Here is a 19,125-nt window from a genome sequence, read left to right as displayed (position 1 = left end):
GCTCTAGTTCCATAATCCATCCCGTGTTAGCAGCTATGATAGTTTCCGCTACTGTTGAATTACAAGGAATAATATTAGATTATGGGAAAGTAAGCTCAGAAATCTCATTTTAGAAAATGTTATATTACAATGTCGGTAAGTATATTATATTTCTAGAAAGGTACATCGTAATATAATATCTCAACATTTGGTATCAAATATAGATTGATGGGAAGTTAATGAAAATTTACAATAATACCCTCATTAATAAGGTATTTAGGCGAGTAAAAATTTAAAGTTAAATTAAATTTGTAAATAATCATAAATTTTAACTACTTATTTCAATTTATAATAATTTGCATATATCTATAAATAATTAAAATTAAGAATTTAAATATAACCTTTCAAATAATAATAATAATAATCAATTTTTAAAAATTTAGTTGAAATAAAAACAAGTAAAATATTTTTTGTCTATACATAGAGGCTCGTGGGGAGCAGCGGCACCTCCCGACCCCTGCCCAGCTCGAAGCTCCGATTATAGAGGAGGAGTAGGATGGCTATGAGCCGCGGGAGAGCGCAGGGAGAACTTAGGGAGGAGCGGCGACAGCAGAGGAGAAGCACGGGAGGAGCGGCGGTGGCAGAGGTGTCCGCAAGCGGAATCATGGCGGCGCGTGGCTCCGGTCGACCAGCAGAGCGCGTGGAAGAGGTAAGGATCAGGGGAGAAGAAGAGAAAGGTATGTGGAGGTCAAAGCAGAAGAAGAGAATGGTATGTGGAGGTCAAAGGAGAAGAACATAGTAAAAAAAAAAACCCTTCAAGTTGGAGGCCAAAGCCCACCTGAAGGAATGCAATCCCGTGAACCCCTGATCAAGCTTGTCACCGAGCAAACCCGAGAAGCTGCCCTTGAACGCGGAAATTTTCGCCAATGAACCTCCCAAGTCCACGGGAGGCTCGGCCACGTCCACGGGAGAGCCTCCCACGCCACATGAAGCTCGCCAAGCCTCCCATGCCTACAGGAGGCTCGCTGAGCCTGTCCAATACACGGAAGGCTCGCCGAGCTTCCCGCTCCAGCAGGGGGCTCGTCAAGCTTCTCCTGACTCGGGCCGATAAATTCCCGCGCCCGACTCGGCCCGATTTAATGGGCTCAGACCCAATTAGCTATCTAACAGGCCCAGGATAGTTGGGGCACAATCTCCGTCATCTCAGTATAAATATCAATCCTACAGTCATGTACAAGCCAATTCACTGTTCTTATATTGTGATTTGAATCTTCTCTCTAGTAAGACTCTAATTTGAGCGTCGGAGGGGGTCCTCGGGAAACCTTCCAAAGTCCCCAATTGACCTCGGGGTCCTTGGTCCAGGGCATTCAGAACAGTAACAACCAAACACGTGGGATTAACGAGGGCATGAGAAGTGGAAAACAAGAATAGAAGGAGATTGAATATCTATTGAGTGAGATTCGTCCTACCAGGAGAATGTTCCTTTTCCGATATTTTTCTCCAAAGTTAAAAAAAAAAAAATTTGGCTAATCCGGTGTGTTTGGGCTTTGCCAGACTAATCCCGAGACTCCGTAAATCCCCGGTAGCACACAAAACGGGTAATCACGCCAAAAACGTTACAGTGGCTTCAAGGGGTTTCGAATCCGGGATCGAGTGGATACTTAAATTCCTCCTTACTACTAAGCCAAACTCCTTAAAACGACGTGTACTGATTACGATAACTGCATAGGATATTTGGTCAACTTTGGCCAGAAGTCAAATATGCAGGGGTCTAGTTGCAACTCAATCTATACTTTGGGGAGGGAATTTTGTATTTTTCCATTTGCTTTTGGATATTATATTCTCTAGTCCAGCCCACTGATCTTCAAGTGGGCCGTATTCGGAAAATCCATGAGGCTGAAAACACTACTGCATTCGATAAGAGGTTCACGCGGAAAAAGTCGAATTTGCCAGGCCTCCATTCGCTTCGTCTAATTGCCTCGACGATATCTGGCGTGGATCAGCTATTTATAGAACACGAAGTTACATTAGACCCAGATGAGCCAGTTTATTATTAGGGTCAATGTAAGCTTAGAATCTTTGATTCGGCCAGCACCATACGAAGACTTCTGCCCCGCAACACCCCCATCATCCCACTGCCCCTTACATTCATGCCACCGGCATCTCCATTGGCTGGTTAGCCCCGAGCTTTCAAAGTTACCAAGGAAAGTCGTCCATTCGAGCAGGCTCATTCCTTCAGGACGAGTCACTCGACTCGAGTGCTGTGTGCGAGGATGCAATTGCATGTAACTCGAGACAGTTATGTCCCCTCACGGCCCGTCTTAAAATTCCATCCCTTGGTTTCTCCTCTAGCAGAAAAAGCCAACATCGGGCTGAAAACAGAAATTTGAACTGGAGATTGTATAGGGGCCGCGCGAACGCAGGCCCCCACTGCCACAAATTATGACGTAGGCTCGACCACTTGGGCCGACCTTAGGCTGGCACCCCTTCCAAGTGCAATGAAGGTCACCAAGCCTAGCCCATGAGCCTTCTTGATCGCCCATTGGAGCCCGTCCAGGTAAGTATGTTGCCCCTTTAGCTGACCCTTCCTTTTATAATCCCCATGTTCTCGTCTCCTTTCCTAAGCTCGCCGATGTGGTATTATTCAAATTTCTCTCCAGTCCTTTTTATACATTGCCCCTTCCACTCTCGTTAATTTGTGTCCTGTATATACTTTCTCAGAGCAATATTAGCGATGGATTTGGACCCTTGCACCAGCACGCACGCCATAGCAGCCGTCACCTGTTCAAACGTGCTAGCATTCGTTTCCTGCCGTCCATCACTGCCACGACGCGCTGCACCACCAGGTCATCCTTCCTCGTCCCCAGATGATGCTGCTGCTTCCACTGATTACAGCGAGAGTAAAGCTACTGCTATATCTTTTGTGAAGATAAAGCTACGGCAAAGGCAATCGCTCTTACATCAAATTTCTGCATCTTGAAAATTTAGTTCGTAAGGAACGATTCTTCGCCTTGTTTCCGGGATTTAGACCTATAATTCCATAAGGGTGTCCTGGAGGCCCATATGCATCTGATCGAATCCATCAACAGATCTCTTGAGCGGAGAGCAGGGATAAATGACATCCTAAGACAGCAACTACCAACCGGTAATCTCCACCCTTGATGGAACGAATAAAGCTTAAAAAAGAATTAGTAATATTTCTCGATTTAATTACAAGATATATATACATTTATCTGTTATTGAACTATATATGACTCGAGCATAGACTTTGTTTGCATGTTCCATAATCCATATAGAAAGCCAACAAGATATATGTTTCGTTGAGTAGCTTGGTAATACATATAAAAGCAGTGCTCCCTTTTGTCATCTTAAAAGAGTAACTAGCTGAATCGCGCGTCAGGGGATGACTTCCAAGGGAAACATGCTAACCCGATTCGCCAGTCAGTCTGCCATGTATCAGTTGCGTGCCCCGCCATACTGGCTGAGAAGCTGACGCATAAGGTTCGAACGAGTGGCTCAAGAGCCAACTCTACTGAAAATTATCCCTCCCTTAGCAAAAATCTTGTCCACCGAGTGAGAATCAGTCTCAGTTACATATCGACTGTGGCATTAACAACTTCTTTCTAGCCTAGCCCATCGCTGCCCTCCCTGCACTATGCCTAACCTTGGTTATCGCGCTCATCCAGATGATCTTACAAAGTGTTAAATTTCTGACGGGCCTAAAAGAGATTAGGTCAGTGTGCATTTTAAAACTCAAATTGATAAGATACGAAACCCAACTCTCTTATAAACTCGACATTTTCTCTTTATATTTTCCATGGGAGATCTAGGATCCCACGAAGCATGTAAGTGCTGATTCCGACTTTCCACAATAAATAAGACATTAAACCGAGCCTCCAATGCTGCAAGAAGATCTAGTCATTTTAGCATGGCCAACCAAGCATTAGGAAACTCCTGGCAGTCTTTCGATGACAATTTAGCTACTGATCCTCCCAACCCAACCATTAGAAAACTCCTAATTCCATCGAAAGAGTCTCATGGCTACTGATCCTCCCGATCCCAAAACAAAACATTATGCCCTCACATAGATCATTCAAGAGACTAGCTAGAGTCGAATCAATCAGTATTTAAAGAAATCGTGAATGTCACAGTTGGGTACGATGCGACAACCGCAAGCAACAAATGACAAAGTCAATCACGTATGGGCTGACATTATTTGAAATAATTCCCATGCTCATATTAATCCACAGATCATACAAAGATATAAGTGTCGTTATCAAATCATGTTCCGGAAGGATTCATCAGTTGCAAGTGCTTTGCCTGCAATCCTTATTATTGCTAATCAAGGATCTACGCGCATGATCATTTGCACTTTCCAGGAGCAGAAGAACCACTTCTTCTTCCACCGAGACTTATTCTTATGGCCAGCCGCTGCCGCCGTTCCTTCCTTGGCCGTTGGAACCATCAACTTTGTTTTTGCTGCTGGCCCCATCATCACCAACCGGTTCTCTCACATCAAAGGCCTTCATCCTGGAAATTTGGTTTCTTATAAACTCATCATTTCCAATAGGACGATGTGTACTGGGACCACTGACAGTCGATTTTGTTGTCTTCTGCACCCATATTTCTCGCTTACGATTCGATATTTCTCGCTTACGATTCGATTGTCCCATCGCCACCCCCTTGACCCGCATATATCAGATAATATGTTACAGCCAAATATGATAATCCCAAGAAATTTAATTTAGATTCCAGTAATTCACACGAATTATCTCGGATCAAATGCCCTCTAAATGGAGGGGAGGGGAGGGGAGTTAGGTCAGATCTTCTCACCAACTACACTGCCGAATCGAAGTAACGGGGGGGGAACGACTTTTCTTTCTTCTCAGCTATAAAGTATAAACAACCCACCAGCCACCTGGTCCTCCCCCTTCCTCCGGGTCTCTCCTCTCTCCACAATCTGTAACATATACACAATCACAGAGTCTCAGTGAGAGAGGGAAAGAGAAGCAAGCAGTAGTCAAATGGGTTGTGGGAACTTCTTCATCATGCTGGTGGCCCTCTCGGTGGCTCTTATCACTTACAACATCCTCATCTCCGCCAACGTCCCGCTGATGCTCGACCTCCCGGGCCCGTCCAACTCGAGCCCTCCGTCAAAGATATCGGTTGACCCGGTCATCGAGATGCCGATCGAGAGGTCGTCCAGGCGGTTCGGGGGGCAGCAGCAGCAGCGGAAGAGGATGTTCCACACGGCGGTGACCGCTTCCGATTCCGTCTACAACACGTGGCAGTGCCGGGTGATGTACTACTGGTTCAGGAAGCACAGGGACGGTCCCAATTCGGAGATGGGCGGGTTCACGAGGATTCTGCACTCTGGGAAGGCTGACAAGTTCATGGACGAGATCCCCACCTTCGTTGCTCAGCCTCTCCCTTCTGGGATGGATCAGGTCAGTCAGTAGCTTCAGTTGGGCTGTTTCGCTCTCTGCACCTCTTTTCCTTGAATCAGTTGACTTTGATGGATGGCATCACTGCCTTTTTTATTTTTATTTTATTTTTTTACCATCTTTTTCCTTTTCTATACCTCTGTCCTCTCTCTCCTTTCTGGGTTTGCTGAACTAGGTATAATCAGTCGACTCTGATGGCATCAGTGCCTCATCAGTGTTGAAACATGACAATTTTGGTACTTCTACAGTGTTGAATAGCTGGTAAATTGTCAGCGATTGATAACTTCCGACAAGTTGGCCGGAGTTATAATGGTTACAAGATAGGTTCTGGAGCTCTGTGACATGGTTGTTGATGAGCACCATCTGATGGTCCAGAAAGAAGTTTCTGAAGAAATGGAAGAAACTGAAGAAGTGGCATTGTGAGGCTGGAAAATGATGTCATTTTGACTCTACATTTGTAGCTTCTCCTCAAGGAAATGATCCATTTTTGTGGATTTGACATGTTTGACTACCTAACATAGTAGGCTGTTTTACACAGCAATTTGATCTTCGCCTTGCATTGGTATAGCTGCATGCGAGGAGTATTTTCTGCCATTTTTCCACTTGTCACCGAGAACTAAGAAAATTCAAACAACTAACTTGCCTTTCTGGGGCTCTTTGTGCAGTCCCAAGCAAAAATTTGGCCTAGATCTGTTTTTGCCGAGGTGCTGAAGCTAAATATCATTTGCTATACTTCTGGATTCTTATGTCCTATGTTGTATGTTGAAGGTTGTAATCTAGTTATATGTCATGTACTGTTATTCATCGAACTTTTAGCCATTTCTGAGTATTTGCTTTTCCCCATTCTCAGGGTTATATAGTCCTGAACAGACCATGGGCGTTCGTGCAGTGGCTCCAACAAGCAGAGATTAAAGAAGAGTATGCACTTAGAATTTCCCTAGAATTTCATCTGACTAGCTGAGATAATTTGGCATTTTGAAATTTCTTATACTGGAATATGTGGACTGCTCTTACATTGTCTCCAGTTACATACTGATGGCAGAACCCGATCATATTATTGTGAAGCCGATACCGAACTTATCAAGAGATGGGCTTGGAGCTGCCTTTCCTTTCTTCTATATTGAGCCTAAAAAGTATGAGAGTACTCTCCGGAAGTTCTTTCCTGTGGAGAAAGGACCAATAACCAACATTGACCCAATCGGAAATTCCCCTGTTATTGTTGGAAAGGTTTGTTTGTGTGTGGATTACAAACAGTAATTATATTTGCTGATCGTCTGATTTCTTACTTTTCTTTGGCAATTTCAGGAGTCTCTCAAGAAGATTGCTTCAACATGGATGAATGTTTCGTTGGCAATGAAGAAGGATCCTGAAGCGGATAAAGCTTTTGGTTGGGTTCTCGAAATGTGAGATCTCTTCCGTACATTGTGATGGTTTTGTGATTTTGGAGGTTAAATTGCAGGTTTACGTTTTCTTCATCTGGTGCCTTCCATCTATATAGGTATGCTTATGCTGTATCTTCAGCTCTGCATGGTGTTGGTAACATTCTATACAAGGATTTCATGATTCAGGTTCATCCTGCCCTTCCTTTTGCTGTTTCTGTTTCTGTTTCTGCTACTTGTCATGAACATTGAGGAGAGTTTGAATTAGAGTAGGGTAAATTTCAACATCACCCCTTATAATTTAGTAAATAGCCAACGACGCCCCCTCCTTTCAGAATTAGCCACACACCACCCCTCCTTCAGCAAATGTGGTTTCAAGAGTGCTTAATTTTTGCCACCTGGATGCTGTGTCACTATGCTCCTTAAAGTCGGATATGTCGGATCAGTTTATGGAGCAGGTTCATACAGCATCCACGCTGTGATGGTTAAGTACTCTTGGTGCCACATTCGTGGATGGAGAGGTGGTGTATAGCTAATTTTGAAATGAGGAGGTGTCATCAGCTATTTACTAAGTTGTAGACGGTGTCATCGAAATTTACCCATTAGGGTATTGAGCTGGCATTTTAATAACTTCATTTTCCATTTCCTTCATCTTTGTCTTTCTTGGTTTTAGTTTGTCAATCTTGTATTATTTTGCATCTTTAATTCTTCATTTTAAGACTGATGGGAATTTTTGTCTTAAATTTTCTGATTGTACTTCTACTGTGGCATGATATGATTGCAACATTGATCAGCTGATGCAAATATTTCTAATTTATGGCGTGTGACAGCCTCCATGGGACACAGAGTTGGGGGAGAAGTTCATAATTCATTACACTTACGGATGTGACTATAATATGAAGGTATCCCTTTACCTGAGCCCTCTTGTCGCTCTCTGATGTCATAGGAAAGACAAAAAGGGAATGTTTTGTAAAGATATATTCCCAGCTTATTTGTTATCTCTTGCGTTTCTTATGAAAAATCTATGTAGCCCATTTGTTTCATGAATGTCTTGAGGTTGGAATATATGCTCCTATAGGATCGGCATGAAAATTATTTTTAACGTGGATTTTGTCATGAAGTTTGATGCACACAAGACATCTTTATACTGTTAGTAATATGCATTGCAGGAATTTGTGTAAAAGGAGTACATTTTTTGGTTGGTTTTTGTGAATAGTTAAGATTTAAAATGTTAGAGCTTCTAATGGACTTTTGGATCTCACGGAGTCTATTATTTCTGCTTTGTTAATCAGGGTGAGTTAACCTATGGAAAGATTGGAGAGTGGAGGTTTGACAAGAGATCATTTGATCAAGTTGCTCCTCCGAGAAACCTTCGGCTGCCTCCAACTGGCGTGCCCGAAAGTGTGGTATGTATCGTTTCTCCAACTTCTCTAGGAGTCTAGGACTTCATTGTGATCTTCTTAGGTATACAGCCAGTATAATCTTTAGAGGACAATTTTTTAAAAGTCTGTTTCCTTCTAATATGTCTCAATCAAAGCATAGAACCTGATACCTTTTTTGTGAATGGACGAGACTAAAACCGGAAAATGCATACTAAGTTCTTGGGGCAGAAGCAGTGAAACAATAGTTTTCATTTGAAAATTTTGGTGATTCCTCCAATCACAAGCTTGAGCTCTCGAGTCAAATCTCTGGCAGGTGACGTTGGTGAAAATGGTAAATGAGGCGACGGCTAACATCCCGAACTGGGGCTCCTGAAGATAAATTCCACTTTGCAACTTTTACAGGGTAAAGAGATGGTTACCAAATCAGTGAAGGTACCGGTGAAAATAAAATTCAAAAGAATTTCGTGGAGCTTTAGACAAAGAAAAGCGTTCTGACTAGTTATCTCCTGAGACTTAAGCATACCAAAGAGCAGAGCCAATGCCTGAGCCTATGCCGACTGTAATGTAACTCTTGGATGTTGTGGGGTTCAAAGGGTATGAAGCGAATGAAGTTGTAATTTCTTTGTTCACAAGTGTATTTGACGCAGAGCGGATCACGATTACTCGCGCCTAAATCTGAATTTAGACATATCTGAAATAAAAATTGAAAATTTGGGTATTATTCTGAGAAATTAAAACATATTAAATTTAAAGATTAAAACGAAAATCTGGACATTTTGGTGGTAATTACTCTTTATAAAAATTGAATCGCATAAAATGAAAGTGCCACAAAAGTCGGAATCAAGAATTCAATGTTAAAAAGAACTGAATAAAAGATTTTTCAGTTCCATCTATATTAGTATCAATGAACTTTATGGCTTTCGTATTGGTGTTTGATTCCATGGATGATAGAAATGCACGTCATATGTAGACAGGGATGTCATTAAAAATTGTCATGACTTGAAGCTCAGATTAATTAGATCTCATTAAATTATCGGATAACAAATGGTGCACCTAAAAATAAAGAATTTTCATGGAAAAGAATGGCATTCACAATATCTTTGAAAATTTTCAATTAGTTGACAACAAAACACATATAAATTTCATTATATCATTCATTTTGGAGTATTGATGAAAAATAATATAAAATACCATTATTAAAATTCTCGTTATTTTTGAGGAAATAATCCCTGAGAATTCTCTCTGTTCCATACTATGATCACATAGAATTTCGAGGGATCTTACTCCTTGAAAAAAAAGCACTTTGAAATCTTTTACTGGGAAATTACCGATAGATTTTTCCCTTAGAAATTTATGAGGGAACATCCCTAGAAAGTTCTATATTTCTTTAATTTTTTGATATTTTTAAATTTTTCAATGGATTTTTTGAACAGAAATCCATCGGTATTTAGGGAAAAAAATATTGGACAGGCCCGACGAGAATGCTTAGGCACCGGCCTAAGCCTGGCGAGAATGCCTGGGCCGGCCTAGACAGCACAGGAGAAGCACTACCCAGCACGCTCTAGCCCCCTAGCAGCCCCGTTCCCCCTAATCGTGGGTTGCACGCTGCGGGGCTCTAGTTCAAGTTCTCCCCTTGACACGTGCACGTTTTACTGCTCCAGCTATTATCATTTCTCGTCACCTTTTAACTTTTTACTGCACTTGTTATATATATGAAATTTTTCATTTTAAAACTATTTTTTATTTTTTATTTGTTAATATGTTAAATACCCAGCAATAATTTTATATCTCGACCATATTATAGTTTGTACCTTTTTAATATGATTTTTCTCTAGTGTATATTTTATTTATTATTTTACCTACAAAACTTTTAATGTAAAATTAGTATTCATTTCTTTCATTTTGATAATTTTTTAAATACTTTACATAATTTTTTTGTTACTTTTTTGAAGATTTATATTTGTGGACCTAACTATTTGTGATTCATTTCTACTCAACATCACAACTAAGCATGAGCAACTTAATAGTTTGACAAATATTTGATGCATTTATAGAGATCAACCTATTTAATTTTTACTACCGAAAAGTATTTAATTTTTGAACTACTTATCAATTTTTTTATCAACAAAGAAATGTTAAACACATTTTTCTAGTATAATAAAAAATTAATTCCAATTATTATTTATAAAACTGAGCCTTTTAATATTTTTAAAAAATATTTTTTTTCTTTTAAAAATTTTTAAAATATATATTTTTGGACTTTTTATATGCTTTTAGTAACTGTTATTTTTTAGTTTTTTTTTTTGAAAACTTACCCATGGAATTTATCCCTCGGTAAGCCCTCAACAATATTGAGGGATAACCGAAAAATTTCCCTCTGTAATTTATTTTATTTAAAATTTTTTTTTAATGTTCTTAATTTTTAAAATTAATGAGGGAATGGATGGCTCGGTATTTTTTCCTTAATTTGTTTAAATTTTTTATTTGTTTTATTTACTTTTTCACTTTCTTTAAATTACAGAGAAATTACTGAATGATTTTCCCTAGGCAACATTTTTTTTAAATTACCGAGGGATTTAACCCTCGGATATCTCTTGGTAATTTTCGATGGTGCCATCCCCGGAAATTTTCTGAGAGATCCCTTTCTTCATAAATCTCTCGAAACAGCGCCATTTTTAGTAGTGTACATACTAAGTTCATACATGGGTTTACATTTTTATTTGGTGATACTACGGAAATTCTTATCATATTAGTTGAATTTAAGACTGCAGTGATTACAATATGCTTCCAAGAAGTAAACTCTATTGAACTGTACTATGATTTGCCACAAAATTCTACCGATGTACTCTTTCCCTCTCTCTGAATTAATTCTTTATAACTAATTATACCTAACTTTTTGATAATATTTCATTAAAGTTTGGTTTGCTCACATGTTTGGCTACGCTTATACATGCAGGTAAATGTGTACCTTCCTTCTAGCATTCTCCTAGGTGTGGGAAATTTTGGCACATCACTACCACTCTAGAGATCAACTGGTTCGGCAAGCCTAATTTATCCTCTCCCCTCTTATGGTGCTAAAGCCTGGAGAATGCACAATCTCTTATGTCCATGTCCTTATTTCGGCTCCCTAGATCAACTCTAAATGAAATTGACCGAGCTGCAAGTCGATTCTGGTGGGGGAACTCAAAAGAAATAGGACATACCTTCACTCCAAAAAGCTGGGCCGCTCTATGCCAGCCTAAAGCATCCGGAGGCTTGGGCTTTCGAAGGGCTGAAGACTCCAATCGCGCCATGCTTTCCAAAACGGCTTGGGCCCTCACCTCTAACTCAAATAGCCTAGCCTCGCGAGTAATGAAGGCAAAGTACGGGAGTCCCCTAGCACCAAACCAACGTACTCCAGCTTCCACTTCAAGCATTTGGAAAGGACTTCTATGGTGCAGAAATACACTTCAGGCAGGTACGTGTTTCTCCATTGGAAATGGCAGTTCCACCTCCGCATGGCATGACCCTTGGATCCCAGGTAATCCGTCCTTTAAACCTATCCCGAGTATAGGTATTCAAGCCGAACCAGACACCAAGGTACGTGACCTAATGCTCTTCCATCCCAAAAGATGGAACACCCCTCTGCTCCTGAATCTCTTCGATCAAGCCACGGTGAGAAATATCTTGAAAATCCATATCCCTCTAGAAGATTATGGTGATTCAATTGTATGGACTCCGTCCTCCTCAGGATCGCACAGTGTCAAATCTTTCTATCTTCTAGACCAGCACCACAGATTCAACACCTCCCAGACCACAATCTGGAAAAAGCTTTGGAGCTTAAAGATTCATGACCGCCTAAAAATCCATTTATGGAGAGTTGCTAGTGAATGCCTCCCCTGGTTCTCTCAAAGCGATACTCCTTGTCCGCTTTGTCGTACCAGTTCCGATAACTTTGCACATCTCTTTCGAGAATGCATCTTTTATCGTGTTACTTGGAGGGAATCACAATGGGATATATGCGCTGAAGCAATCCCATGCATAACTCCTGCTGATATTGTCAACTTCATTGCGAATCCTCCTGTTTGCATTTCTCGCCATTTGACTAACAGCTTACACTTATCTCTTTATGGCTCCATCATTTTATACCGTCTCTGGTCTCTAAGAAATGATGTTTTGTTTGCAGGACGCATTGCCGACCTATCCGAATGCCTTCGTTGCATCAGGCGCGCTTTCACAGAATACAGCACCTGTCGGTCTCCACTGCCTCATTTTGAGCCCATTTCGGGATCTGACCAGCGAGAAGAAGAAGCAGGCAGTCTCTCCGAAGAATGGAGCTTCATACACACTGATGCTGCATGGACCCCAGAAAACGCCACCCTTGCAGGAACTAGAAGCCAACCAAACAGGCTCATATCACACTCATGGATTTCTAAAGCAGAAACGGTCTCTCCCCTGCAAGCTGAAGCCCGAGCAGTCTTGCTCGCAATCTCCGCGGCGCTTGACCAAGGATGGCAAAAGATCTGGATTAGGTCGGATGCCCTGCTGCTAATTGAAGCTATTATTTCTCCGCATCGCTCCCCTTGGGAAATCAAACCTTTAGTCTCCGACATCGTTAGATTATTAGCTCTTTTCTGGGACTGGAAATGTACTTGGGTTCCACGATCGGATAACTCTCAAGCTCATGACTTAAGCCAGCTTGGCAATAAGTCAAATTTTCCTTCCTTTTGTATGTTTGAGGGTTATCCAAAGTTTGATGTACCTTTTATGAATTAATACAACCCCTATCTTATTTATCAAAAAAAAAATGTAGTTATGCCAAACTACATGGACATTAAGGGTTATGACTATGTTTGGTTATCGGGTTAAGGTTAAAGATAGATGGGATAAAACGGTATTTGAAATACCAAGATTAATAATTAATATCTTAATCTAGTGTTTGAGTAAACTGGTTGGATGTAACGTATTATTTAGGAAACTCCTAACAGTCTTTCGATGAAAATTTAGCTACTGATCCTCCCAACCCAACCGTTAGAAAACTCCTAATTCCATCGAAAGAGTGTCATGGCTACTGATCCTCCCAACCCCAAAGCTAATCAAGGATCTACGCGCATGATCATTTGCACTTTCCAGGAGCAGAACCACCTCTTCCACCGAGACTTATTCTTATGGCCACCACCAATTGCCGTGTCGCCACCGCTGCCGCCACCGTTCCTTCCTCGACCACCTCCGCCATTGGAACCATCAACTTTGTTTTTGCTCCTGGTTCCACCATCACCAACCGGTTCTCTCACATCAAAGGTCTTCATCCTGAAAAATTGGTTTCCAATAAACCCACTATTTCTAATAGGACGACGTGTACTGAGACTACTGACAGTCGATTTTGGTGTCTTCTGCACCCATATTTCTGCACCCGTATGCACGGGGCCCTGCTCTTCAGGAGGATGTTCTTGCTAGTGCTCGCGTGGTAATTTAACTAGTCGATACCCACATTTTACGCGGCAACTTTCTATCAATTTTTGTAGAATTAAAAGTAAAAAGAAACTAACACATATAACATACAAGTAGATATAAATATGAAGAAAAATGTTAAAAACTATATATTTTATCAGGTGGACCAAATAAATAATAGAAATTGTGAGTGCGAATACGGCATCTAGCCTTATAGAAATGCGAAAAAAAATAATCTTGCAATATAAATCCAATAGGTTAGCCCGATGGTTAGAGGAAACAATTTCATCGGCGGAGATCCGAATTCCCATTCTTGTATTTATATGCATATGGCACATTGAACTCGAACAATTTGACATACATCGTGGAGCTCTTTTCAATTATCAAGAAAAATTTTAATTTTTTCAGAAATTTAATTATTTATTATCATACACAAATGATATGGACACGTAATTAAAATACATCGAATATGGTCAAACAAAACATAATGTAAGTTCATTAGACTGAAACCGAAAGGTCAAAGCGACGTGGAGCTGTAGATTTGTGATTTTGTTTATGTGACGCTTTCTTGACTATATGCCCTGATTTTTATATATTATAATTGATTTATTTATTTGTGTGATCAGTGATGTGCTGCTTCCCCGCCGTTGATTAAAATACTTTACATATTGAGGCGGGATATGAAACGTCGCATCAAAGTGGAACGGAGGCTTGGCCTTGCATGGTGCTCAAGCGAACATAGATCAGATTGAGATATTCATAAACACGCAGGAATTGAATTCATAATATGAAGAGAATTGAGTTGAATAATCATAATCGACCAAACTCACAGTAAATTCGTTACGTGCATATTGGACGAACCTCAGACTCGGTAAATCATATCCTTGAATAAACTGTATGGGAGCTAAAACGAGGTGGTAATTTACGAGAACCACGTAGAGTGGTTGGTCAACTTTGGCCAGAGGTCAAATATTCGGGGTTCTAATTGCAACTCAATCTATACTTTGGGTTGGGACTTGAATTTTTCATTCTTTTCGGATATTATATTCTCGTCCCAAGCAAAAGTCCCATCAGGCAATCCAGAGCTAGTCCAGCCCACTCTTCAAGTGGACCGGATACGCAAATCCATGAGGCTGAACAGACTGCACTGGGCAACAGGTGCACCGGTAAAGTCGAGCTCATCCATCCGCTTCTTTAACCACCTCGCCGATGATATTCGGATCATGAATCACTGCTTTATAGAATGCGAGGATTACATTACAGGGGTAAAAGCCCGTTTTTGGGTTCAATGTTGCATTGAACCGACACCATACTAGTGAATGGGAATCACATAAACTTGTAAAGGCAAGTCTTAACGGCATGGCGGGCAACAAGCCCATTAGTTTTCTCCGTCGGGTGGAAGGAATCCCAGAACACGTACTTACTGGCATCTGCACAGGTGAACGGGTTGTTCTTGTTGCACAGATAGCCCATCTCGAACAAACCGGTCCCACAGCATGCTTCCACCGCATTCTCGAATCCTGATAAAAATCGTATATAGAAAGTGAGAGCTCTTCTTCAAAGCATAGAGTATAAAATGTTTCGGGTCGAAAAATACCTACCATAAGACTCCGGGTTCTGAATGATATCGAAGAGGATACCATACGGATTAGGAACTACTACTTGAATTCCTTCAAGCTCTTTGTTGAGCTTCTCCACCAAATCCTCCAACTTCCCATTGAACTCCTTAGCCACATTGTTATACTTCTCGACGCAACGATTCCCGAACATCACGCTCCTGGTCCGCTCCAGTGGCAAGCACCCCATTGGGGGGAGCCCGCTGAGTGAAATCTTCCGTGCCCCAAGACCGTAAAGCTCGGAGACAAAGTTCCTGGCAATCCCAAGAAGAAAGCTCTGGTACCCCTCGATCGAGTATTGCAGCGACCGGCCCGGGACCAGGTAGTAGTTTTCGAGGAAATCGTTGGTTCCCACACTGATAAGGTAAAGGGACTCTCTCAGGACATTGTCAGCTTTTACTCTGCCCATGTAAGCCCTCAGCTCTTCCTGGTACTTCTTGTAGTACTCCAGTTCTTTCCACAGAGGTATGACCGACTGTAAAGATACAAGAATTCGAGACTAGTTGCGCCGTAATTTCAGGGGACACGAACGGAAGAACAGTTGATAGGTGGAAATTCCAGAAATTGTTACATTTAATTAGCCTGGAAATGGTGCATGTGACTTACCAGAACATCAGAAGTTGAATTGTCATATCCAGTTCCAGCAGAAGCAAAGCAAACTCCGGTGGAGAAGTCTGTTATGTTAAAAGCTGGATCCAAGTAAGCCGGAATTGTGGGATTGATCTCGAACGCCTCGGAAATGAAGTCTGAGCAGACCCGGCCATTCGAGAACCGTCCTGTGGCTTGACCGCCATAGAAATCCCGTCCATATGGCTTGAAATTGCTCTTCACGACGGTGGAGATGTGATTGTTGTTCCCGGAGTCCACAGAGGAGTCCCCGAACACGATGATAGACGGTACTTTTGCAGAAGTTTCAAGGAGCTGGAGGACGAAATGCGATAGGAAGTACAAGTTAGCGATTATAGACTTACGAGCCATTGTAACTGATTTCCTGGAGGAGATTCGGATTTGTCATATACTTATTTTGAGAATTCAGGCAATGCGGGACTACTATCAGTCTAGCTAGTGAAGACATCAAGCTTCGAGAGGAAGTTCGCGACCACTGTCATATTTCTCATGGAAATTGCTGCCTGTCTCACGCAAAAGCGCCAGTGTTTTCTGCCCTCTTTTGTTGCAAAATGGACTGCAGGAATTAGACACTGGTTCACATTTCTATTGTGATCCCTCAATCAAAGTTAGCATGATCTGATCCCATTCTCACTATCATCCAGCAGAGGTGCCGTAGTTGCTTGCTGAGAACTGATCACATGAAATAAGTCCTTCGATTTCCCGGAATCATATCTTCAAATTATGAAATGATGTCCCCTCAAAACAGCTTCAAATTTGCCGAAAACACAGCATAACATGCTCTCAAGATAGGACACTCACGTCCATAATGCTGCACCAAAATTCTTTACGATCTGAACCAGTGTATATAAAGAGCGTGATCATACCAACAGGGATTAGAAAAGAAGTGAGTTTGATATATTTTTCCATCTGGAATTCGCATATTTAATAGATTATTACATTAATTATATAGTTAAGGAAGTTAAGCAGGATCAGCATAGATTAAGGTCAATAAGAAGATAGAGTTGACACGCACGATACACTAATTATGAATTAAGGCTAAGGACTTTACTGCAGCTGGTACACATCATCAGCTTTAAAATTATTTATCAGGGAACAAAAATCAAATCACAGTTACAAATTTCACGGAATTTCTGCCCCCTTTTTCCATATGATCTAAATCAGGTTCATAATTCGCCGGGCATTGCTGGGACTCAATCGCAACCGGTCCCTGTTGAGACTCTGTCACCCGATCCCTACCTCCATATTGGCATTACGCCCCGCGTAACATGGTCAGAAAGGGCATGGCATGGGTGGGAGATGGAGTAAAGTAATATTCGAAAGAGACTCTTTCGGAGTTATGTGTATATTGTACCAGCGGATCAGGTTGGAGTTGGAGATCCCTCTAATGTGTAAAGGTCTCTTTCTTGCTTTAAAGAAAGAGAAATTAATAAGAAAGCTCTTTAATTGGTCGAGCAACTTTGGCATTATTTTTTTTTAATTTCTTGTCTTTTTTTTTTCTTCCTCTCTTACTTGGATTTTTCTCTTGTATTGATCCTATGATTATTGAAACTCTCTGTACTACTTTGTCAAAACTCCAAGAATCCGATATAAATTATTCTGACATTTCACGTAGATTTCGCTGTATTATTGTATTTTAATCTTTCGGAGTAGTCCAAAATGGCAGGCCAGCGGCCACCAAGATTGGCCCCACCACATTCATCCGTGTGGTCCATCTCTTGGAACCAATCAGAACGTGATTTTTTTTATTAGATTTCCTTAATCGACATGTATATGAGGTCTGTCGAGGTACGATTCCCACATTTCTTGGGAAACCTCGGAGAGAGACATAAAAGGAAATTCCAGAACGAACACGGAGAAACAAAGTGGGGAGAGTCCGCCATGGGAGCTGCTTCAAAGCTCCAAGCTTTCTGGAACCACCCAGCCGGCCCGAAAACCAGTTTGTGCTCCACTCTTTGCTCTGCTCTGCTCTGCTGCCCTCTTCATTTCTGTTTTGTTATTGTTTTTCATATCCTGGTGATAGAATTGGAAAAAAAAGGAAAGTCTTCTGACTAATGAGATCATTCACGATTCGCGATATCATTCTGTGTCTTATCAGCTGATGAATTGAATCGGTTCATATTTGAATTTATGTGTTCCGCTAGCTGGCAACTAGAGTTCTTGGTAATAGATAACTTACATTAGGAAAACACTAGAAATCAGCCACTTTTATTTGGGAAAAGGCGGTGATACTTGATGCAGTCCCGGGAATATTAAGACTGACCATGGCGTGAGGGGCCTTGTGTACGGTGGATGAGCTGAATTCTGCTACTATTTTACTGCTAACAAAGGAGGCACTGTTAGGATTCAAAGTGAAATATTTGATCTAATGTGATTCAGGATAATGTTTATATGTATCTTGTTCTTGGGCAGTTCATTTTTGGGCCCCGACGTTCAAATGGGTGATCAGCATAGCAAACGCGGCCGACTTCACAAAACCGCCCGAAAACATCTCCTACCCTATGCAGCTTGGTGCTCACCTTCTCCTACAATATCCTGTGCTGTACTTTTTCCATTGGATTTCTTGTTTTCAGCTAATTCGACATTCTCCTCTTGGACGAGGACTGCTGTAAAGAGCCATTATTATAATGCCGTTTTCGTGCAGTGGTTGCTTGCAGCGGACTCATCTGGTCACGCTATAGCATGGTGATCATACCGGTAAGATTGGCTTCGACCAAATTCAGTGACCCTTTTCAGTTTTCAATCACACATACTAATCTATTTTTATATTTTTTTTCTGGTACTACTACATAAATTCTCTTGTGGATTTCTTCTTAATGCTTGGGAAAATTGCAGAGGAACTTGAACCTGGTGGGTGTAAACATGGCTATGGCTGGGACGGGATTTTATCAACTCTCTCGGAAAATCCGGTGAGTATTGCTTTTGAAGGTCTCAACGATGAGTTGCTTCATTCTTAACCCATTCTTTCTTTTTGTCAGGCATGATCACTTTTCCGAGACGGAGACCACTGCAGATCACGAATGACGGAGCAGATCAAAACGGATTGATGCTTGTTTGGCTTATCCTATGACCATGCTTTTGTTAATTAATCGGGATAACTTCTTGTTCTAGGTGAATGGGAGATGACCCTTGTTATTTATTAAAGTGGCTCTAATGTTTCAGCAAACTCTGATAAAGTTCAGCCTGAAGTCGGATAATTTCAGTTTTCTCATGATCGCATTTACTATCCGAGTTATGGATTTGTCGAAGTACAGTTCTCAGCTGCAGA

At 41.3% G+C, this 19,125-nt stretch overlaps 3 protein-coding genes and 1 non-coding gene across 5 annotated transcripts; 2 read left to right on the top strand and 2 right to left on the bottom strand.

Annotated features, from left to right (window-relative positions):
- Positions 1 to 2,381: 2,381 nt before the first annotated feature.
- LOC116193351 lies at positions 2,382 to 2,544 on the bottom strand. Its single transcript, XR_004154262.1, has one exon. It is a non-coding gene; the product is annotated as a U1 spliceosomal RNA (small nuclear RNA).
- A 2,222-nt stretch (positions 2,545 to 4,766) lies between these two features.
- LOC116192237 (hydroxyproline O-arabinosyltransferase 1-like) lies at positions 4,767 to 8,905 on the top strand. Its single transcript, XM_031520718.1, has 8 exons — positions 4,767 to 5,426; positions 6,274 to 6,341; positions 6,449 to 6,650; positions 6,729 to 6,826; positions 6,922 to 6,991; positions 7,633 to 7,704; positions 8,095 to 8,208; positions 8,498 to 8,905. The coding sequence occupies exons 1-8, from the start codon at positions 5,004 to 5,006 to the stop codon at positions 8,555 to 8,557; spliced, it is 1,107 nt and encodes a 368-aa protein (XP_031376578.1). The 5' UTR covers positions 4,767 to 5,003; the 3' UTR covers positions 8,558 to 8,905.
- A 5,924-nt stretch (positions 8,906 to 14,829) lies between these two features.
- Positions 14,830 to 16,276, bottom strand: LOC116211403 (GDSL esterase/lipase At4g26790). Its single transcript, XM_031545772.1, has 3 exons — positions 15,837 to 16,276; positions 15,216 to 15,705; positions 14,830 to 15,134 (listed from the first exon to the last, which is right to left on the bottom strand). The coding sequence occupies exons 1-3, from the start codon at positions 16,206 to 16,208 to the stop codon at positions 14,941 to 14,943; spliced, it is 1,056 nt and encodes a 351-aa protein (XP_031401632.1). The 5' UTR covers positions 16,209 to 16,276; the 3' UTR covers positions 14,830 to 14,940.
- Positions 16,277 to 17,639: 1,363 nt separating this feature from the next.
- Positions 17,640 to 19,085, top strand: LOC116211388 (mitochondrial pyruvate carrier 4-like). Of its 2 annotated transcripts, none has more exons than XM_031545753.1 (5): positions 17,640 to 17,796; positions 18,270 to 18,368; positions 18,502 to 18,554; positions 18,693 to 18,766; positions 18,836 to 19,085. In XM_031545753.1, the coding sequence occupies exons 1-5, from the start codon at positions 17,739 to 17,741 to the stop codon at positions 18,879 to 18,881; spliced, it is 330 nt and encodes a 109-aa protein (XP_031401613.1). In that variant the 5' UTR covers positions 17,640 to 17,738; the 3' UTR covers positions 18,882 to 19,085. The 2 variants fall into 2 exon arrangements, with proteins under 2 accessions (XP_031401613.1, XP_031401622.1); XM_031545762.1 differs by having other exon boundaries at positions 18,270 to 18,394.
- The last annotated feature ends 40 nt before the right edge of the window (positions 19,086 to 19,125 follow it).

This window comes from Punica granatum, chromosome 1 (assembly GCF_007655135.1).
Source record: "Punica granatum isolate Tunisia-2019 chromosome 1, ASM765513v2, whole genome shotgun sequence".
Taxonomy (NCBI): domain Eukaryota; kingdom Viridiplantae; phylum Streptophyta; class Magnoliopsida; order Myrtales; family Lythraceae; genus Punica; species Punica granatum.
This window is presented reverse-complemented; position numbering and strand designations above follow the sequence as displayed.